Below are 17,493 nucleotides of genomic sequence, written 5' to 3'. Positions count from 1 at the left end.
GGCTTCCAAATAAAACCAAAAACTCACTGCCATTGAGTCCTTTCAGACTCATAGTGACTCTAGAACTGCTCCTGAGAGTTTCCAAGACTGTAACTCATTAATGTCTCCTCTCGTTCTCCCAAGAGAAGCCGGGCTATAAGGTAAGTGGTAGACACAGCACCGAGGGTACATCCCCTTCCCCACTTTTCCACATCTCCATCTCTCCCCGCACCAGATTGTGACACTCCCCCAGCCCCACACCCCACCAGAGGTCCTTCCACTTGAGTGTGCATGCTGAGTGGATCTAACTTGGCCCAGGTAACATGGCTCAGGAATACAGGACAAGAATTCAATCCTAGGTCTCTTGTCTCCCAAGATAACATGTTAACAAAATATTCCAGCAGCAAACACTGACAAATCCCCCCTTACAGGCTCAGAAACATCCGAAGGAGAAAGGATTTGCATAGGGCAGCTGTGAGCCCCTAGGCTGATCCTTCACTTCCATCCCTGGATTTCTGCATTCCAGAGGCACAGCGTGTCTGAACCAGCAAAATTTATCCCTTCTCTCTCTGAGTAGAAATAAATAACAGGACACCAGCAGGTAAGAGAAGTGCTTTAATTTATATAAAAGTGTGGTAATACAACAAGATTTGATTTGGATGTTTGTGTGTACACATGTGTTTTTTTTCTGGCATGTGAAATTTACAAAAGACACCTGGAATTAAAATTAGAAACATGACTTAATAAAACTTGGAAACAAACATTTCAAGAAAACTGTGTCGTTTTGAAATCCAATGGGGAGACAACCACGAGCAGCAAAAGCAGTAGCAGCACGGGAAGAAAGTTGGTTCTGTGGTGAGGTCAAAACAATTAAGGACCACAGTGAACTTGACCTTTCGCACCAGGGCGAGCTGAAGGGTAGGGGGTCAGAGGGCTTAGGGACAAGGCATGATGGCTTCTCCCAGGGGCTATACTGTGGGCTTCTGGCCCGTGGGTAGTAATAGCCTCCCATATAGGTCCCACCCTGCCCTCCTTCCACAGGACCTACCAACCAAGCGGCAGTGATTCCTAGCCAAACCCCCATGGCTCGCCAATCAAGGACTGGCGTCCACACTGTCCAATGGCTCCTGACCTGTAGTTCTGCTGGTTATTATCCCAAAGTGAACTCAGCAGTGTGGGGGGGGGGGCGGGGGGGGAGGGGGGAATGGGAGTCATCACAATGTCATCCTAAGTGAAGATGGCAAGCTTGCCAGGGAGAACCAAGATAACGAGACACACTAGGCTGCACACACAACACCGTTTGGAATGTCTGCACCATAGCCAAAGCAGAGAGTTAGGACCACCTTGGAGAGGCAGGCCCAGAACCTCCAGGCCACATTCCCAGCCTTTCCCTCTACGGAAAGGGCATTGAGGCTGGCCACTCAAAGGACCTAGGCAAATTCTTGACTACATCTTGAGGTAGTCTGTGACTTACACAAGTAGCTGAGAATCTCTCTCTCTCTCTCTCTCTCTCTCTCACACACACACACACACACACACACACACACAAGCTGGGTGTGGGGAGTGGGGAAGTACATAGAGTTCTCAGAGAGAGAGACGGCTAACATAAAAGAAGGAACTAGACTACACGTGGGCTCAAGAGATGACCAGAGGATGGCCTGGGTGTGGCAAACCCACAGGGAGCCTGGCACACACAGCTCCTCACATGCTGTCGGGCCATGTCACAGCTGTGGGATAGGAGGTGGGGGGATCTGTGCAGTGATTGCCCAGCAACTCTGAGATGAGGGCTGTTTGGGGGGGTTCTGTCTGGTCAGTTTTCAACTCAGTGACCCAGTGACCCCCTATGCTGAGTAGAGCTGCCCCTGCTGGCTTTTCTAGGCTGTAAATTTAGAAACAGATTGCCTGTTCTTTTCCCCATGGGGCAGCTGGGCAGGTTCAAGCTGTCAGTCTTTAAGGAAGCCGCTGAGCTTAATACTACAGCCACCAGGGTTCATCTGAGAGCGCCTTAAACAATATGTCTCCTGCTAGACTCATATCACGATGGAGACAAGTCGGAGGACCTGAGGGCATCAGGGTAGAATCCAAGAAGCCCCTTCAACTGTGGCTCCTCTAACTGGTGTATGAATGGATCTAAGCATCTAATGCTGTTGGACTTTAACTTGGAAAACACGTATTCAGTCCCTGCAGATGAGGGAGCAAGTTAGACCCAAAGCCACTATGAAAAGAGAAATGAACAAAAAGCAAAGAAAGGCATTCTTAAAAAAAAGAAAGAAAAGCATTCTTAGATAGCCTTTTTTTTTTAACACTGATATTCTTTTTCTTTCTGCCCAACGTTCAGAAATCAGGATGAAAGTCACTGAACATGTAGGAGGGAACATCTGATTTGGCACTAGTATTTCCTCTGCTTTCCACCTTTCCGTGAACGCTTTACAGGACGCAGCTCACCAAAGTCTTCACCTTCATTGTCGTATTCATCCTCCTGAACGATGCCTATTAAAAACACAGAAATGAAGAACAGAAGGGTGATTTTGTTTTCACTCAACCGCATAATGTCTCTGCACTGCCAGAAAACAGACAAATCAGTCACGGAAGAAGTACAGCCAGAATGTGCCTTAGCAGGGAGGATGGTGAGACCTCATTTCACGTCCTATGGACATCACGCTTGATACACTGGAGGGTCCGTGGAAAAGAAGACTCAATGAGATGCACTGACACAGTGGCTGCAACAATGAGCGTAAACAACAACTGTGAGGATGGCCTAGGACGTAGCAATGTTTTGTCCTGTTGTAGACAGGCCTCACTATGAAATAGAACAGAATTGATGGCAGCTAACAACGAAAAACAAAGATTTAAATAAAATTTTAAATAACTGTCTCAACGATGCTTGCTTTAAAGTAAAGATATGAAGAAATAGGATTTTCTCTGAATATTGCTTTTACTTCCCATAATGACCCAGAGAAAGCATCGTTCTCTGGAATTAAGGTTTTTTTACAGACAGGTTCCTTTGGCCTGTGGTCTTGTCCGGTAAGGGTGGTACTGTTAACCTCAAGGTTGTCAGTCCAAGCTCACCCACTACTCCCGGGGAAAAAGATGAGTTACCATCAAGCTTTACAGACTCAGAAATGCTATACAGCAGTGGCCCTCAACCTGTGGGTTGCAAACCCTTTCATATGGGTCGCCCGATTCATAACAAGCAAAATAATAGTTAAGAAGTATCACACAAATAATCTTATGGTTGAGGGAGTTACCACAACATGAACTATATTAAAGGGTCATGGCATTAGGGAGGTTGAAAAACACTACTATATAGGGTCAATGTGAATCAGAATCTACTTGATAGCAATGGGTTTGGATTTTTTTTTTTGGTCTAAATGACATAGCCGTCAAATAAGACCTAAATTCAACCACAAGCAAAGTTAGTATACCAAGATTTTAAACATTCAAAAAGCCATGGTGCCCAGCAGAAACTATATTCTAAAGTATCTTAAAAAAAAAAAAAAAAAAGCCCTGACATGACATTTTCCTCCCAAGTCCTTTCAACTCTTTCTTGGTTCAAAGGTGCAGATCCCAGTATTTTCCAGATTATGAGGATTCACAGAGGGTCATCAAGAGCTGGCGGGAGTCCCAACAAGACGATATGTGGTCCACTTGGCAATTCTACTTTAGGTGTATATCCAATCAACTCAAAAGCAAGGAAGGACTCACACAGATATGTACAGACCAATATTCACTGAAGCATTAGTCATAATAGCCCCAAGCAGGAAATAGCACATGTCTATCAACACATGGATAAAAATAAACATCATGCATGCAATATTATATGATTTAGCCATAAAGAGAAACTCTAAGTTGAAGAAAAGATGTAGAATGCCAATTTTCCTTATCCAATACAGTCCAACTTGTCTTCTCTTCTGGTACTGAAGGCGCAGGCTACATACTCACTGTGCTCAACCCACAATCATTACCATCAAGGCGATTCTGACTCACAGCAACCTGTATGGTTTCCAAGGCTGTAAACTTGATGGGAGCCGCCAGCTTCATCTTTCTCCCTCAGAGTGACAGGTGGGTTTGACAGTCAACCTTGCAAGTAGCAGTCCAATGCTTACCTCATAGGACTACCTGGAGTCGTTGAAACTGTGATTACTGACTGTAGCCACACTGAAAAGGGGTCAAGAGTGAGACAGGGCTCACTGGTCTAGGCAGTCTATTGTTACCATCCATATACGGGCTCTCACTTTTGCTTCTCAAATCCTCGAATGCCTTAAACACTGTCCCTTACCGCCTTCTTGCGGCCACAACATACCCTCTTTGGATCCTTCCTGCGTACTTGAAATGTCCTTTGCTTACTTCTGACAAGAAGTCAAGAGACCTAGGCAGACGATCTGATTTCTAAGCCAACAGCTTCCCAGTTCTCCCTTTTGCCTCCTGATCCCATCATCCCTGTGGGTAGTAGTACACTCTGACCTCTGCTTAATGTCCAAATTCCTACTCTCCCCAGTGATGTAGTGGTTACAAACGGGGATGTAATCCTTGAGGGCCAGCAGTTCAAAACCACCAGCCATTCCAAGGGAGAAAGACAAGGCTTTCTATTTCTGTCAAGAGTTTTGTCTTGAGAAACCCACAGAAGCAGTTCCACCTTGTCCTATATAGGGTTGCTATGGGCTGACATCCACTCGAGGGCAGTGAGTTTTGAGTGAGCATATCTTCAGAGTCCACCCTCCTCAATCATCGACAACTTAACCACTTAACAGTACTTCACCTGCCACACTTACCTTTCTGCTAAGGCCGTTTCAATCCCAACCTAGTAACCAAGCAAACCAACCTTACCCTACGGCATCCATGTTGGGGAAGGGAATCTGCTTGGCTACGCACAAGCCATTAACCCTCTGTGGGAGGGTGCAGCCAAGTGTCCCCAATGATCTTACTTGTTTGGTTTTTCCACAGGTGTGTCCCCAGGCCCAGAACCCTGCTGATACATACTAGACAATCAACAATTATTTATTGAAGCAAAAAACTGAGTGCTGAGCCCCACCAGACGGGAAGCAGTAGTACCAAGGGGCACCTGTCAGATTCTGAAAGAAAAAAAGAGGGGTTTGAGAGCCAGGTAGATCAGCTCTAGCTTTTGGGGGGGAATTCCCAGATAGAAGGGGTGCCAACATTCCTGCAATAAGCAGCAATGCATGGAGTCACCCCAGTAGAGGTCAACAGAGAGGACAGTAACACCCCAGTAGAGGTCAACAGAGAGGACAGTGTGGAGCGTGGGTCTATACACCCAGTGCTTACATATAAGGATATCGGCAAGGGGCAGGAAAACCCCCATCCAGCGTGCATAGGCAAGGGCTGCTTTGTACTAGTAAACGGGTGTCAATTACATTACCATGGAGTCGGGGGGGGGGGGGGCGGTACTAGCTCCGGTGGTCACTTGCTCAGTAAGGTACTCTGCTTCTCTTCCACAATTCTCTGTAGGCAAGACCCACACTTTGCATTGTTCAGGGGCCTCCCGTCGACACAAGCATTTACCAAGGGGTGGCTTTGCAATCTACCCTTCCTTTGGAGTCACAGTACTCAGCATGAATAGTGACTGAGAGTCATCCAACAAGAGCTCATGACTAGCAAAGAGGGTTTTGGCAAAGAACGAGAGCCTGGACTAACTGCTCTCTTAGTATAGACCGCTGCTGCTCATAAGTTACCATGCTGGGGGTGCTGCTCCCAGAAGTGAGTGACCATGACTGACCTCACTGGGCAGCCCCATCCAGATTCACGGGGGATTGACAGGATCTAGAACCACGAGACCAAAGCATTGCCCCATCTAAGGCCACCAGATGGCTTACCTTCTTCCTGTAAGTGGAGCTCGGTTTTCCTCAACCACTCCTTCGCATCCCTGACCGACGGGGTCAGAATGTTGACCAGTTTGGTCATCACCTCCTTCCCTAAAGAAGCCAGAGAACAAGGACTCTGAGTAAGGGGCCGCCACAGGGGCTGGAACGCCAACTCCTGAAGCAGAGCCCCTCCCACAAATGCTGGTCTGCGTGCATGTGCTTCCCTGGAGAACGAGGTCCCAAAGTTGCCTTCGGCCACAGATGCAGGAAGCACAGCCAATGAGCTACCATTATGATGCTGGCCTGACACAATGACTGCCAAGTATACTGGAAGAACCTGCCAACAGCAAGCCTATTCAAGGAAGCTCATGTCTGAATATGGTTTAAAACATGCATTCACATTTTATACCTAACTTACACTTAGTGTTGCTAGGGAAGGTTGTAAGGGAAATCTGATTCCAGTATTACCTAAGAATTGCTGACGAGAAAAGACTTACATTGCATATGGTTTAAGTCCTTGTAGTTATTGGTGTGGGCCATTGAGTTGATTAGGATTGACCAAGCTGTGATCTTTAGAGAAGCAGCTCACAGCATCTTTTTCACCAGCAGTCACTGATGAATTTGAACTATCGACCTTCCAGTTAAGTAAAGGTCAATAAGAAAACTAGTTACTCATCTCCAGATACCAGTCAAGGGTTCAACACGTAGGGGTGCTCATTAAGTGTTCACTGATGAGTGAATCAAGAGAACCTTCGCCACCTGGTGAATGTAGTGACTGTTACTGAGTTGTATACTTAAAAAAATGGTACGGGTGGCCACTATTGGGGAGGGGTTCCCACCAGCCTCTATAATCTGATCAGTAAGCCTGTCTCTTTTATGACTTGAGTTCTGTTCCCCATTTTTCTCCCTCTCCTAAAAATAAAACAGTGACCCCTGTGAATTTCTGAGAACAGTCTACAGGAGTGAAAAACTCATCTTCTCCCCAGGAGCTGTGGGGTGGTTTCCAACTGTCCACCATGCGGATCACTGCCCAATTTGGAACCCCTGCACCACCAGGGCTCCATCTCTCGCCCTCTCACTCTCGGACCTTCTAATATGATCCTCTTCAGATGATTTGCTCCGTCAACCATCACTCATTCACAATTACAAGTTTTAAAAATGTCTTTTAAAAGGGAAAAGTAGTGAAAATGGCAAATGCCTTCATATATATACATATGTATCACAATAAAATCAGGACCTCAATACCTTAAACATCCTCCTTTCCTCAATCTTCAATAGTGCCAGGAAACCCAATCAGCCCAGCTAAACACAAATCTTAACTGCGGGGAAGGGGTGGCCAGAACAATGAGGTTTTGCTCTAATTGGAAAACACACACTTCTCATGTGTTTCTGCTAATGACGAGACTATACCGTGTCCTGACTCAGGTGCTACTTGTGCTCTTGACACCCCCTCCCCCACCCTGGCTTCGGATTGGTTTCTAACGTATTGGGTCTCCCGTGGCCTGAGCCCCTTACCGGCTCTCCAAGCCTTCTGCCTGTAGAGTTCCTCCACCTTGTCGGAGACCTTCTTGATGTTCTCCTGGACCTTCCTCTGCAACATGTAGCTGTGCTCCTTCGAGCCCAGGTGGCTGCGGATCCACATGCTTTGCTCGATGTCCTGCACCACCTGCTTGCCTTCATGGATGGCCGGATCGACTTTCTCAAGGAAGAAAGCCGCATATTTCTGGTAGGCCGCTTGCTGCCGGCGGTGGCCTTCCAGATGGATGTGCTGCTCGTAGGAGTCGCTGTTCAGTTCCAGGCCCTTGTCCCCTTCTAGCTTGGCCCTGACAAGGGCTGCCACCTCGGGCCCTGCCTCCTCAAACGCTTCCCGGGGGTTGAAGTAGGTCTCGGGCCCGCGGATGAACTTCACGCCACACAGGTCGCACTGGGTCCGGTCAACGTCGGCCCTTTTGAAGTTGCCAGCGCTGGGCTCGTGGGGCTCCTCCAGGAAGCGCTCCGCCTGGGCGCTCACCCTGCGCCGCCAGCTGACGCACAGGGACACCACCAAGCACACTCTCCTCAGCTTGCGCTGCAGGGACGCCTTCCGCTGCTTTTGAAAAAGGATGGCGGCCAGGTGGTCGTCTCCGTCCTCCAGGGCCACCTCCTCCACCGCCTCCTGGTCGAACGTGTCTTCCAACTCGGCGAAATAGTCCCCGGCTTCGGCGCAGAGAAAACGGTTGAGTTTGGCTTCCTCGTGAACCAGGCCGCGGGGCTGGGGCCCTTTGCTGTACCCGCTCTCCCAGCGCCAGTGGCAGTCCATCAGGTACTCCTCGTCCCGCTCAGAGAGCAAGTCCTGCAGCACCTCGGCCACCTCCTTCACGTCGATGGCCACCCGCACGCGCCGCATCACGCGCCGCAGCTGGAAGATTAGCCTCTTGGGCACCTGGGCGTAGCAGTTGACTCTCATCCGCACCAGCCGCCTCTCCATCTCCTGGAAGTGGCGGCACAGGAGAGGCTTGCAATAGGGCTGCAGCAGCTCCTGGGCGTTCACCAGCATCACCAGGCACAGCACCAGGCTCCGCTCGGCCTCGCCGGAGACCACGTAGTTGATGTCTCCGAAGGCGTCGAGCAGCACGTTGAAATTCACATTCTCAGAGCCGCAGAACACCTTGACGAGGTAGGACAGGTGGGACCGCAGGTCCTGGACGGCTCTCGGCACATCCTTGGGCTTGTACTCCTGGATGAGGAGGAACACGTCCCTGCATCCCTTGTCCGTCTTGCAGAGCAGGAACTCCCAGTAGTGCAGGAGGGAGATGTAGCTCCTGGGGAGGCACAGGATGGCACTCTTCCTGAGGCGGGCCACCAGCACGGCACAGTGAATAAACTGGAACTCCAGCAGGGCCAGTGTGTTCCCGATGCTGGGAATGAGCGGTTCCTTGCACCGCCTGATGAGGACATTCATGAAACGGAAAAAGAGCATCATGTAGTCCTCGGGGTTCTTGTACACGTAGAACTGGTCGATGCAGTTCTCCAGCAGGCGGATGAAGCAGAGGTGAATCTTCTCGGTCCCTTCATCATCCTTGTTGGGCACCAGCATGCCGAATTTCCCTTCGACCCCTTTGAGCCGGCTGCCCCTGCCCCGCTCCTCCTTTTCAGACTCGAGCGCCTTCAGCTCCCTGTGGTAGCTGTCCTCCTCTTGATGGAGCAGCTTTTCAAACTCCTCGGGGAAGTTGGAGGAGACCAGGAATGCCTGCATGGCCCTCAGCCACAGGTCGGTGGACTCCCTGCGGCTTCGGGCGCTTTCATTTTGAAAGAGGAAGTGGATGTACTGTTTCAAAGCGAACCTGTAGGGTCGGAAGGATTTGTAATGGGGCTTGAGGATTTCTTTGCATGACATAGGGTTCTCAGAAAGTATTCGCTGGTGGAAATGCTTGGGGAAGAGGACATTCAGAAGAGATTTGCAAGGACCGTACATGTCTGGGGACAGAATATAATCAATTTCTTCAAGTCCTTCAGCTAGGATTTTAGGGAAGGTTTGTTTGGCTTCCAAAAGCAATCCGTTGATTGCCACAAGGTTTATTTTCGACTGAACCAGAGACCTGGCCTCACAGCGCCGCAAAGGCCGGTGGAAGTCTTCACAGTTCTCCTCTTCGCATTTTAAGCCCACAGTAAACCTCACGCAGATGCCTCGGTAGGTCTTTGCCAGCAGGCTCTGTGAGATCTGACACAGCCTGCTCAAAAGGTGCCTGTTGAGGGCGAAGTTCACGTGGTCGGTCAGTATCAAAAAGTGATCTTTGGTTTTCTTCTCTTCCGAGGTTAAATCCAGGTCAACGATTATTCTTAATATGGGCCCAGGGTCGTTCTGCGCTATCTGGCAATATTTCGCATCCACTTGGGAAATTCCAAAAAACTCAAAGCACGATTTAACCATTTCCTTCTCGGCATTGTTTGTGACTTTTTTCAGAGCCCTGACCAGATTGAGCAGGACTTCCAAGCCCGCCGGGGCTAGGGCCAAGATGATCTCGGGCTCAGTCTCACAGTGGCTGGCTACTTCATAGAGTGCTTCTACCACACCGGCTGAGTGGTTGAGTGTGTCAAAATTGAAGAAGGCCCTTTTGAGCTTCTGAAAGTCTCTCAGGATCACCCCCTGCAGGAACTGGGCCTCAGCAATTCCAGACAACTGGCCGGTTTGATAGCACAGATCAAGGGCTTCTCTCAGAATGCCCTTGGTATGTTCCAAGTCAGAATCCCTAGCCACATTGAGGCGGGCTGCCCCCAGCAGGCACGAGGCCTGGAACTCCTTGTTGGTGGTGAGCCTGGCAGCCTCCAGGAGGTAGCCGTGTTGCTTCATCAGCAGGGCAGCCTCCTCTCGCCTGCCCTCCCTCTTCAGCAGGTCTGCGGCTTCTGCTAGCCGCTTCCGGGACTTCAGGAACACCAGCTGGTCTTCTATGTCTAGCTTTGAGAGGACAGACATCATTTCATTGATCTTATTTGCACTGAGATACTTTGCTGCAGCTTCCAAGTAGAGCTGGCTGGAAGAGTAGGACAGTTGGGAGGTGGGAAGGGTCTTGGCCTTTAGCATTTCTTCATACCTGCAAAGACAGAGAATGCAAATGTCAGCTTATTGTCACCCTCCCAACGGAAATTTCTCTCCAAAAGGCAGAGCAGAAAAAGGTTCAAGAAAATCCACACTTGTCACACTGATCAAATGTTTTTACTACAAATGCTTCATTTTATGCTAAAACAAACAAAAAAACCTTTATTTTCCAAAGGGGCCAATAGCTGGTGAGTTTAATTTATAAAATATAATGGAGTTGCAGTTCAAGGAGACGACAGTTTGAAAGTCAATCAGAAAGGCAAAAAGCATACATACTCAAAACTGTCCTTGAAAAACTATTCCTCATACTCCCATCAAAACCCTCAACCCCCTTGATGGCCATCGCGACAACTCTGACTCACGGCACCACAGTCTGAGCCTGACTGCTTGGGTGCAGACTGAAGTACACTCCACTGTTTGCAAGACAGTGGCTTTCCAGAGGCAGGCCTTTCTTCCTGATGCATTTAAACCAACAACCTTTATGTCACTAGATGAATGCAAACCTCTTCCACTACCCAGGCAAGGGCCCTTTTAAGTTTCCATAAAAGCATGGCAATCATTTTAGGTGCACAGCCCTGTCCAGTTCAGTATGTGATTAATAAGTAACAAAGAGGAGGGGAGCTGGAAACGCTGGCAATTACATGTGGGTTTTCTCTTCGGCCAGATGTACATATGGTTGCCTGAGTGAGATTCCTGAGGCTCGGGTGGGCTCCCTTGACTGCTATTCAGTGGGCATATTTGGACACACTGTCAAGTCTCAGAACATCAGAATATATGTTCTCACACTTATTTGGCCTACCACCTCTTTTTCAGGGAAAAATATTACTCAGGCCCTCCATGGCAATGAAAAACTTTTATACTAAAGCCCATAATCCAGGAGTAAGTGCAGGATCTACTTTTGCAGGCCCACTGGATCATTCCAGTGACCTCTTAGAGGGTGCGCAGTATCTCCTGGGAAACACTGCACTAGAACAACCCAATAAAATCTGTTTTCTCAGGATAAAAAGTGCCTAAGGGGCCATCTTGTATATCAGAGAGAGAGAGAGAGAGAGAGAGAGAGAGAGAACAAACTCACTGTTATCCAGTCTATTCTGATTGATAGTGACCCTGTGTAGGATTTCGAAGGTTATAACTTTTCACGGCAGTGAACTGCCTCAGCTTGCTCATGAGGACGAACTGGTGGGTTTGAACTAGCAATTCAACACTTACCCAATGATGCCACCAGTGGACCTAAAAACATCAGATTTCCTAGTGCAAAACTTCCATCAAGATGAGTAAATACAGCAGGCAGTATATTCTGGTGAGCATTAGCTAAGGGTATATGGAGTTTTTAGCAAGTTTAAGACCCCAGATAATCTCTTTATAAAACAAAACATTTTTTACTGGAGTACTGTATTGCAGAGTAAATGCACACTATCACATCTTGTCTTCAACTGTGAATACTTCCGTATATATTTCTAACAGAAAAGGAGTTTATTAACAAAAGCACCTTGCCATTACCGTAATACAATGAATAAGAACACCCTCATATCTTCTAATATTACAGATCCTCGGTGGCATACTGGGTTGATTATGCATCGGGTTGCAAACTGCAAGGTCGGTGGTTTGAAATCACAAGGCACTGCTCTGAAGACAAGCCTTTCTAGTCCTGTAGAGTTAAAAGTCTCAAACCCACAGGAGAGTTCTACACTGCCCTATAGGTTCAGTGTTAGTCAGCATCGACTCAATGGCAGTGAGTTTAATTTAAATGTCTTCTAATACTGATTCTACACTGAAATATCCCACTCGTGGGTGCTGATTTGGCAGAATAATACACATTGCTTTGGTTGGTATTTTTATTTTCTGTTAAAAAAACAAACAAACACAACAATAGCAAGCAGGGTTCTGTAAGTCCTTCTAAACCTCAGACACTAGTGGAGCCAGCAAGCTGGACACAGAGCCTTGGGAAGCCCTGAGCTTATAGATGGCATCCTGAGTGGGTCGTGGGAATGTGTGAATTTATAGCCAGCAGGTCAGAAGCATTAGTGCAGAGGGCTCTCCAAGCACTTGGCTGATGTCTGCAGTTGTGAGCCCTTTTAGCAATCTAAATTTGCCTGTGTTTGCCTTTCCTTTTACCCAAGTTAATAAGTTCTTACCCTCTAGTTAGTGAGTTGCCCTCTCTTTTCTTGCCACCACTGTTAACCATCAAAGAAGGTTTCTAATTTAAGAACTTGGAGAAACTACTTATAAAGGAGGAATAACCCCAACTACCCTTTATCTCCAAAAAATAGAAAATCTGATTCCCCATGACTAGGGTTGGTGTTTCTCTTTCAAATGTAAAATATCCTTAAAGCACCTTCTTGGGCCAATTAGCAAATGAGCTTTACATTCATTATGCACAGCATTCAAAGGGCAGGCAGAGAAATCTAATGTGAGCTTCCAGTTAATAAGACTTTTTTCCCAAGTCAAGAGTCATGGGAAAATTGGATTAAATGATAATGGAAGGTTTCCAAAGACTTTCTGAAGTCCCCTCCACCCGGTCCCCAATGCTCAGCCTAACTACACTCATAGCTCAAACCAACATATCATTGAAACCTCTCTCATTGGGTTTTGTTATCTGAACTCATAAGGTACTTGAGTAAGGTCTGCTTAAATGTCACCGAATCACACACACTGTGTGTATCAGCACAGTGGCTTATGCATGTTTACTGAACCCAATTAATCTGATCCTTCAGATGCCACTCACTTTGTATGACGTATGATAAAACTCTCACTCATTGTGTATCACACCTAACGATGGTCCCAAGGGCCTTGTTAAGAGGCTTATGCTCAATGACCAAAGGCAGCTCAGCATACCCACTTCCTCGCTTCAAAAATAAAGATCCATTTCTTTAACTGGGTGCTGGTTTACAAGTTTACTTTGTAAAGACTGTGTTACTTGTTAAATCTAAGTTATACTTCCATGAAAATTAACTTAAAGATTCAAATTTTCCACATCTGGATCAATTATGTTCACTTCTCAACCCCCTTCCCTAAATAAGTACAATTTGGTAGAAAACAAAGAAAATATAGGGTCAAAAACATGGCCCACACTACTAAAACCAGAAAACTGACTCAAATCCCCGCTCAGCAGACATGCCGACTTGCAAAATCCCTCTGGTTCTGGCTCTAACATACCACCAGGAAGACTTCATGAGATTTGGGAGCAGAGTTGTTTCTAGGTTCTGGTTAACTATTTAACTCCATCCATCTCCACTTTACCACTAGAACGTTAGCTAAAAATATAAGACTCACGGAAGCCTTCCCCAACCCTGGCTACTCTTCCACTGGGTCATGTGTGTAGTGTGTGTCCTACATCTGAGGATATGCACATCCATATTATACTTGTATGTAGCAGTGCACAGCTGGGGAATCAGCAGATGATAATGAAGCAACATCCAGACTGGCCCCCCAGTGTTCTGACTTTTATCCATCCACATAACAGCAAACTGTCAACTGAGTAAGAAAAGGCAAAGAGAAGAGAACTACTATCAGGTACGAAATGTCAGGACAGTTCCAAATGTGGCTGACACACTCATAGCAAACCTTTTGTCTTCAGTCCCCACGTGATATTGTGTTAAAAGAAAATGAAAACATAGAAGCCTGCTCTTAAGAAGCTTTTGACTCAGCCTGGATCCCACCACTCAAACTGCAAGGGACAGGGGCACCAGATCAGAATTAGCATACCACCACCCAGAGCAAGCTGCCCCAGTACGAGGTAGGAGGAGGACCCAGGAGGGAAGAAGAGAAAGGAGAGAATAAAACCACCTACTTTTCCACTGCAATAGCTGCTTCTTCAAAAAGCTCCTCTTGACAGTACATTTTGAGTGCTAGCTCATACTCCTGAATCTGTTCAAAACATCTGAAAGCATCTTTGTAGCACTGGCTTCGCTTATAGAAATAGGCAGCATCTTTTATCTAGATCAGAATCAAATTTTCCTGTTAGAACATTTACAACATAACCTTTTATCTTAACAATACAGCATCATGACTGATTAAAAAAAAGATATTACTTGTTAGGATTCAGTGAAAAACACTCCAAGACATGTTAAACACTAATTTTCTATATGGAAAAAAAATCATGTTAAATCCTAAGGTAAGTTCCAAATACACTAAACATCTAAATGAACGAGCTAATAGGGGAAACACAGAAAAGCACTGTACTTGTTCTTTGGCGCTTGGCTTACTTCACTTAGCATAATTTCCTCCAGTTCTTCCCATGGGGCGATGTGCTGCATCCATTGATCACTGCTTTTTAGCGATGCATAGTACTCCATTTTATGTATGTACCAGTTTTTTAATCCATTCATCTGTTGATGGAAATTTGGATGGTTTCCAAATCCTTGCAATTGTAAACTGTGCCGCCATGAACATTGGAGCACAGATGTCTAGCCAAGGTTTGTCTCTTGCCTCTTCTGGGTATATGTCCAGTAGGGGGATTGCTGGGTCATATGGTAACTCAATTTCCATGTTTGAGAAATCGCCAAATCAATTTCCATAGTGGCTGTACATACCTACAGGTCCACCAGCAGTGGATGAGAGTTCCTATCTCACCACAGCCCCTCCAACACTTGTTGCTTCCTGATTTTTTGAATTAGGCTATCTCGGAGGGTGTTAGGTGGTATCTCATTGTTGTTTTAATTTGCATTTCTCTATGGCTACTGATCGCAAACATTTCCCCATGTTTATTGGCCATTCTGATTCTGCCCTTGTGAAACTTCTTTCTTTTCAGGTCCTTTGCCTACCTCCTCAGCGGCCAATTATTTTTTCTCTTTTTGTAAGCTAGCAGAGTATTGTAGAGTTTAGTAATAAGGCCTTTGATGTGTCATTGCCAAAGATGATTTCCTAGTCTGTGGGCTCTCTTATTACTCTCTTGGTGAATTCTTTTGATGTACTCTTTTGATGTACACAGGTGTTTTATCTTCAGTATATCCCACTTGTCAACTTGTGCCTCCTCTGTCTTAGTGTCCTTCCCTGTTTCTGATAGCCTGTGCATTCCCTGCGCCAAAGTTCTCAGGTTGGTCCCAACTCCCTCAGTGACGGCCCTAGTAGTTTGAGGTTTTACCTCAAAGTCTATGACCGACCTTGAGTTTATTCTTGTGCATGGAGTGAGAGACGGTCTTGCTTCATTTTTCTGCAGGTAGATATCCATTTTTTCCAGCACCATTTGTTGAAGAGGGCATCCACTTGATTTTTTGGAGAGGAGGGGACCTCCCAGATCAGTTGTCTGCTGGTGATTTTATTTCTGGGTTTTCAGTTCTTTTCCATTGGTCTGAGTATCTGTCATTATACCAATACCATGTGGTTTTGCCCACTGTGGGTGTATAATATGTGCTTAAGTCAGGTAAAGCAAGCCCTCCCACTGTGTCCTTCTTATTGAGGAGTTCTCTGCTAATTCGGGTCTTCTTCCCACTCCATAGGAGGTTGATAATCAGTTCTTCCATTTCTTTGAAGAAGGATGAGGGTAATTGAATCGGACTACATTAAACTTCTACAGTGCCTTGGGCAGAACTGACATCTTTACTATATTGAGTCTTCCAATCCACCAGCATGGGATATTATTCCTTTTGTTGAGGTCACTCTTGGTTTCTTTTAATAGTGTTCTGTTGTTTTCCTCATATAAATCTTTTGTTCTTTTAGTCAGATATATCCCTAGATATTTCAATTTTGTGCTTTGCTATTGTGAAGGGTACCACTTTTTGATCTCCTCTTCTGTGTTTTTTATTTATTTATTTATAAATCATCTTATTGGGGGCTCGTACAATTCTTTTTTTTTTTTTAACAATTTATTAGGGGCTCATACAACTCTTATCACAGTTCATACATATACATACATCAATTGTATAAAGCACATCTGTACATTCTTTGCCCTAATCATTTTTTTATCTCTTTTCTTTTTTTACATTTTATTAGGGACTCATACAACTCTTATCACAATCCATACATATACATACATCAATTGTATAAAGCACATCCATACATTCCCTGCCCCCTCTTCTGTGTTCTTATCCAATGTGTATAGCAGTCTGATAGACTTCTGTTTGTTGATCTTATACCCTGCCACTCTGTCATATTCCTGTATTGCTTCCAGTACTCCCCTTGTAGAGCTTTTGGGATTTTCCATATGTAAAATCATATCATCTGTGAGTAACGATAGTTTCATCTCTTCCTTCCCCATGTGAATACCATTGATGCCTTTTCTTTGCCTTATGCTGTTAGCTAAAACCTCAAGTACGATGTTAAATTAGAGTGGGTACAAGGGGCATCCTTGTCTTGTCTCCTTTTTCAGTGGGATTGTGTTCATCTAGTTCTTTAATGCTTTCCACCCCCATCCCTCACTATCATGATCCCTATTCTACCTTACAAACCTGGCTAGACCAGATGATGTACACTGGTACATATAAGAACTGGAAACACAAGGAATCCAGGATTGATGATGCCCTCAGGACCAGTGGTGAGAGTAGCGATACCAGAAGGGTGGAGGGAAGGTGGGGTATAAAGGGGGAACCAATCACAAGGATCTACATATAACCCCCTTTCTGGGGGACGAACAGAAACGTGAGTAAAGGGAGATAGACAATGTAAGACATGACAAAATAATTTATAAATTATCAAGGGTTCATGAGGGAGGAAAGTGGGGAGGGAGGGGCAAAATGAGGAGCTGATACCAAGGGCTCAAGTAGAAAGCAGGTGTTTTGAGAACGATGATGGCAACAAATGTACAAATATGCTTGACACAGTGGATGTATGGATTGTGATAAGAGTTGTACGAGCCCCCAATAAAATGATTAAAAAATAAAAGCATTGTAATTTTGGAGGTAACTGTTCAATATCTTCAATATTGAAAAACTATTTTAAGGGAGAAATTTGATATGAATATTATTTAACAAAACATGTAAAATGAAGTTAACAGAAAAAAGTCAAACAGAAGCTGTCTTATCCAACAGAACATCTGTGAAGATAAACATGTTCCATATTTGCACTCTCCAATGGGGTAGCCACTGCTCACACAGGAAAAATGAGATGGAAATTTTCATTTCATTTCATTTTAATTAAACAGTCACCCACATGATTAGTGGCCACAGTACTTAGGCGGGGCTG

At 45.7% G+C, this 17,493-nt stretch overlaps 1 protein-coding gene across 1 annotated transcript in view; it reads right to left on the bottom strand.

Moving 5' to 3' along the window:
- Positions 1 to 597: 597 nt before the first annotated feature.
- Positions 598 to 17,493, bottom strand: part of TRANK1 (tetratricopeptide repeat and ankyrin repeat containing 1) — a 115,571-nt gene continuing 98,675 nt past the window's right edge. Inside the window, exons 22-25 of the mRNA XM_075547077.1 lie at positions 14,165 to 14,310; positions 7,314 to 10,369; positions 5,811 to 5,909; positions 598 to 2,469 (exon numbers count right to left, since the gene is read on the bottom strand). Coding sequence (XP_075403192.1) covers positions 2,369 to 2,469; positions 5,811 to 5,909; positions 7,314 to 10,369; positions 14,165 to 14,310 — 3,402 coding nt within the window. The 3' untranslated portion in view covers positions 598 to 2,368. The remainder of the gene's footprint in view (positions 2,470 to 5,810; positions 5,910 to 7,313; positions 10,370 to 14,164; positions 14,311 to 17,493) is intronic.

Source organism: Tenrec ecaudatus, chromosome 4 (assembly GCF_050624435.1).
Source record: "Tenrec ecaudatus isolate mTenEca1 chromosome 4, mTenEca1.hap1, whole genome shotgun sequence".
In the NCBI taxonomy this organism is placed as follows: Eukaryota; Metazoa; Chordata; class Mammalia; order Afrosoricida; family Tenrecidae; genus Tenrec; species Tenrec ecaudatus.
The sequence above is the reverse complement of the archived record's forward strand: the minus strand, read 5'-3'. Positions and strand labels throughout refer to the sequence as shown.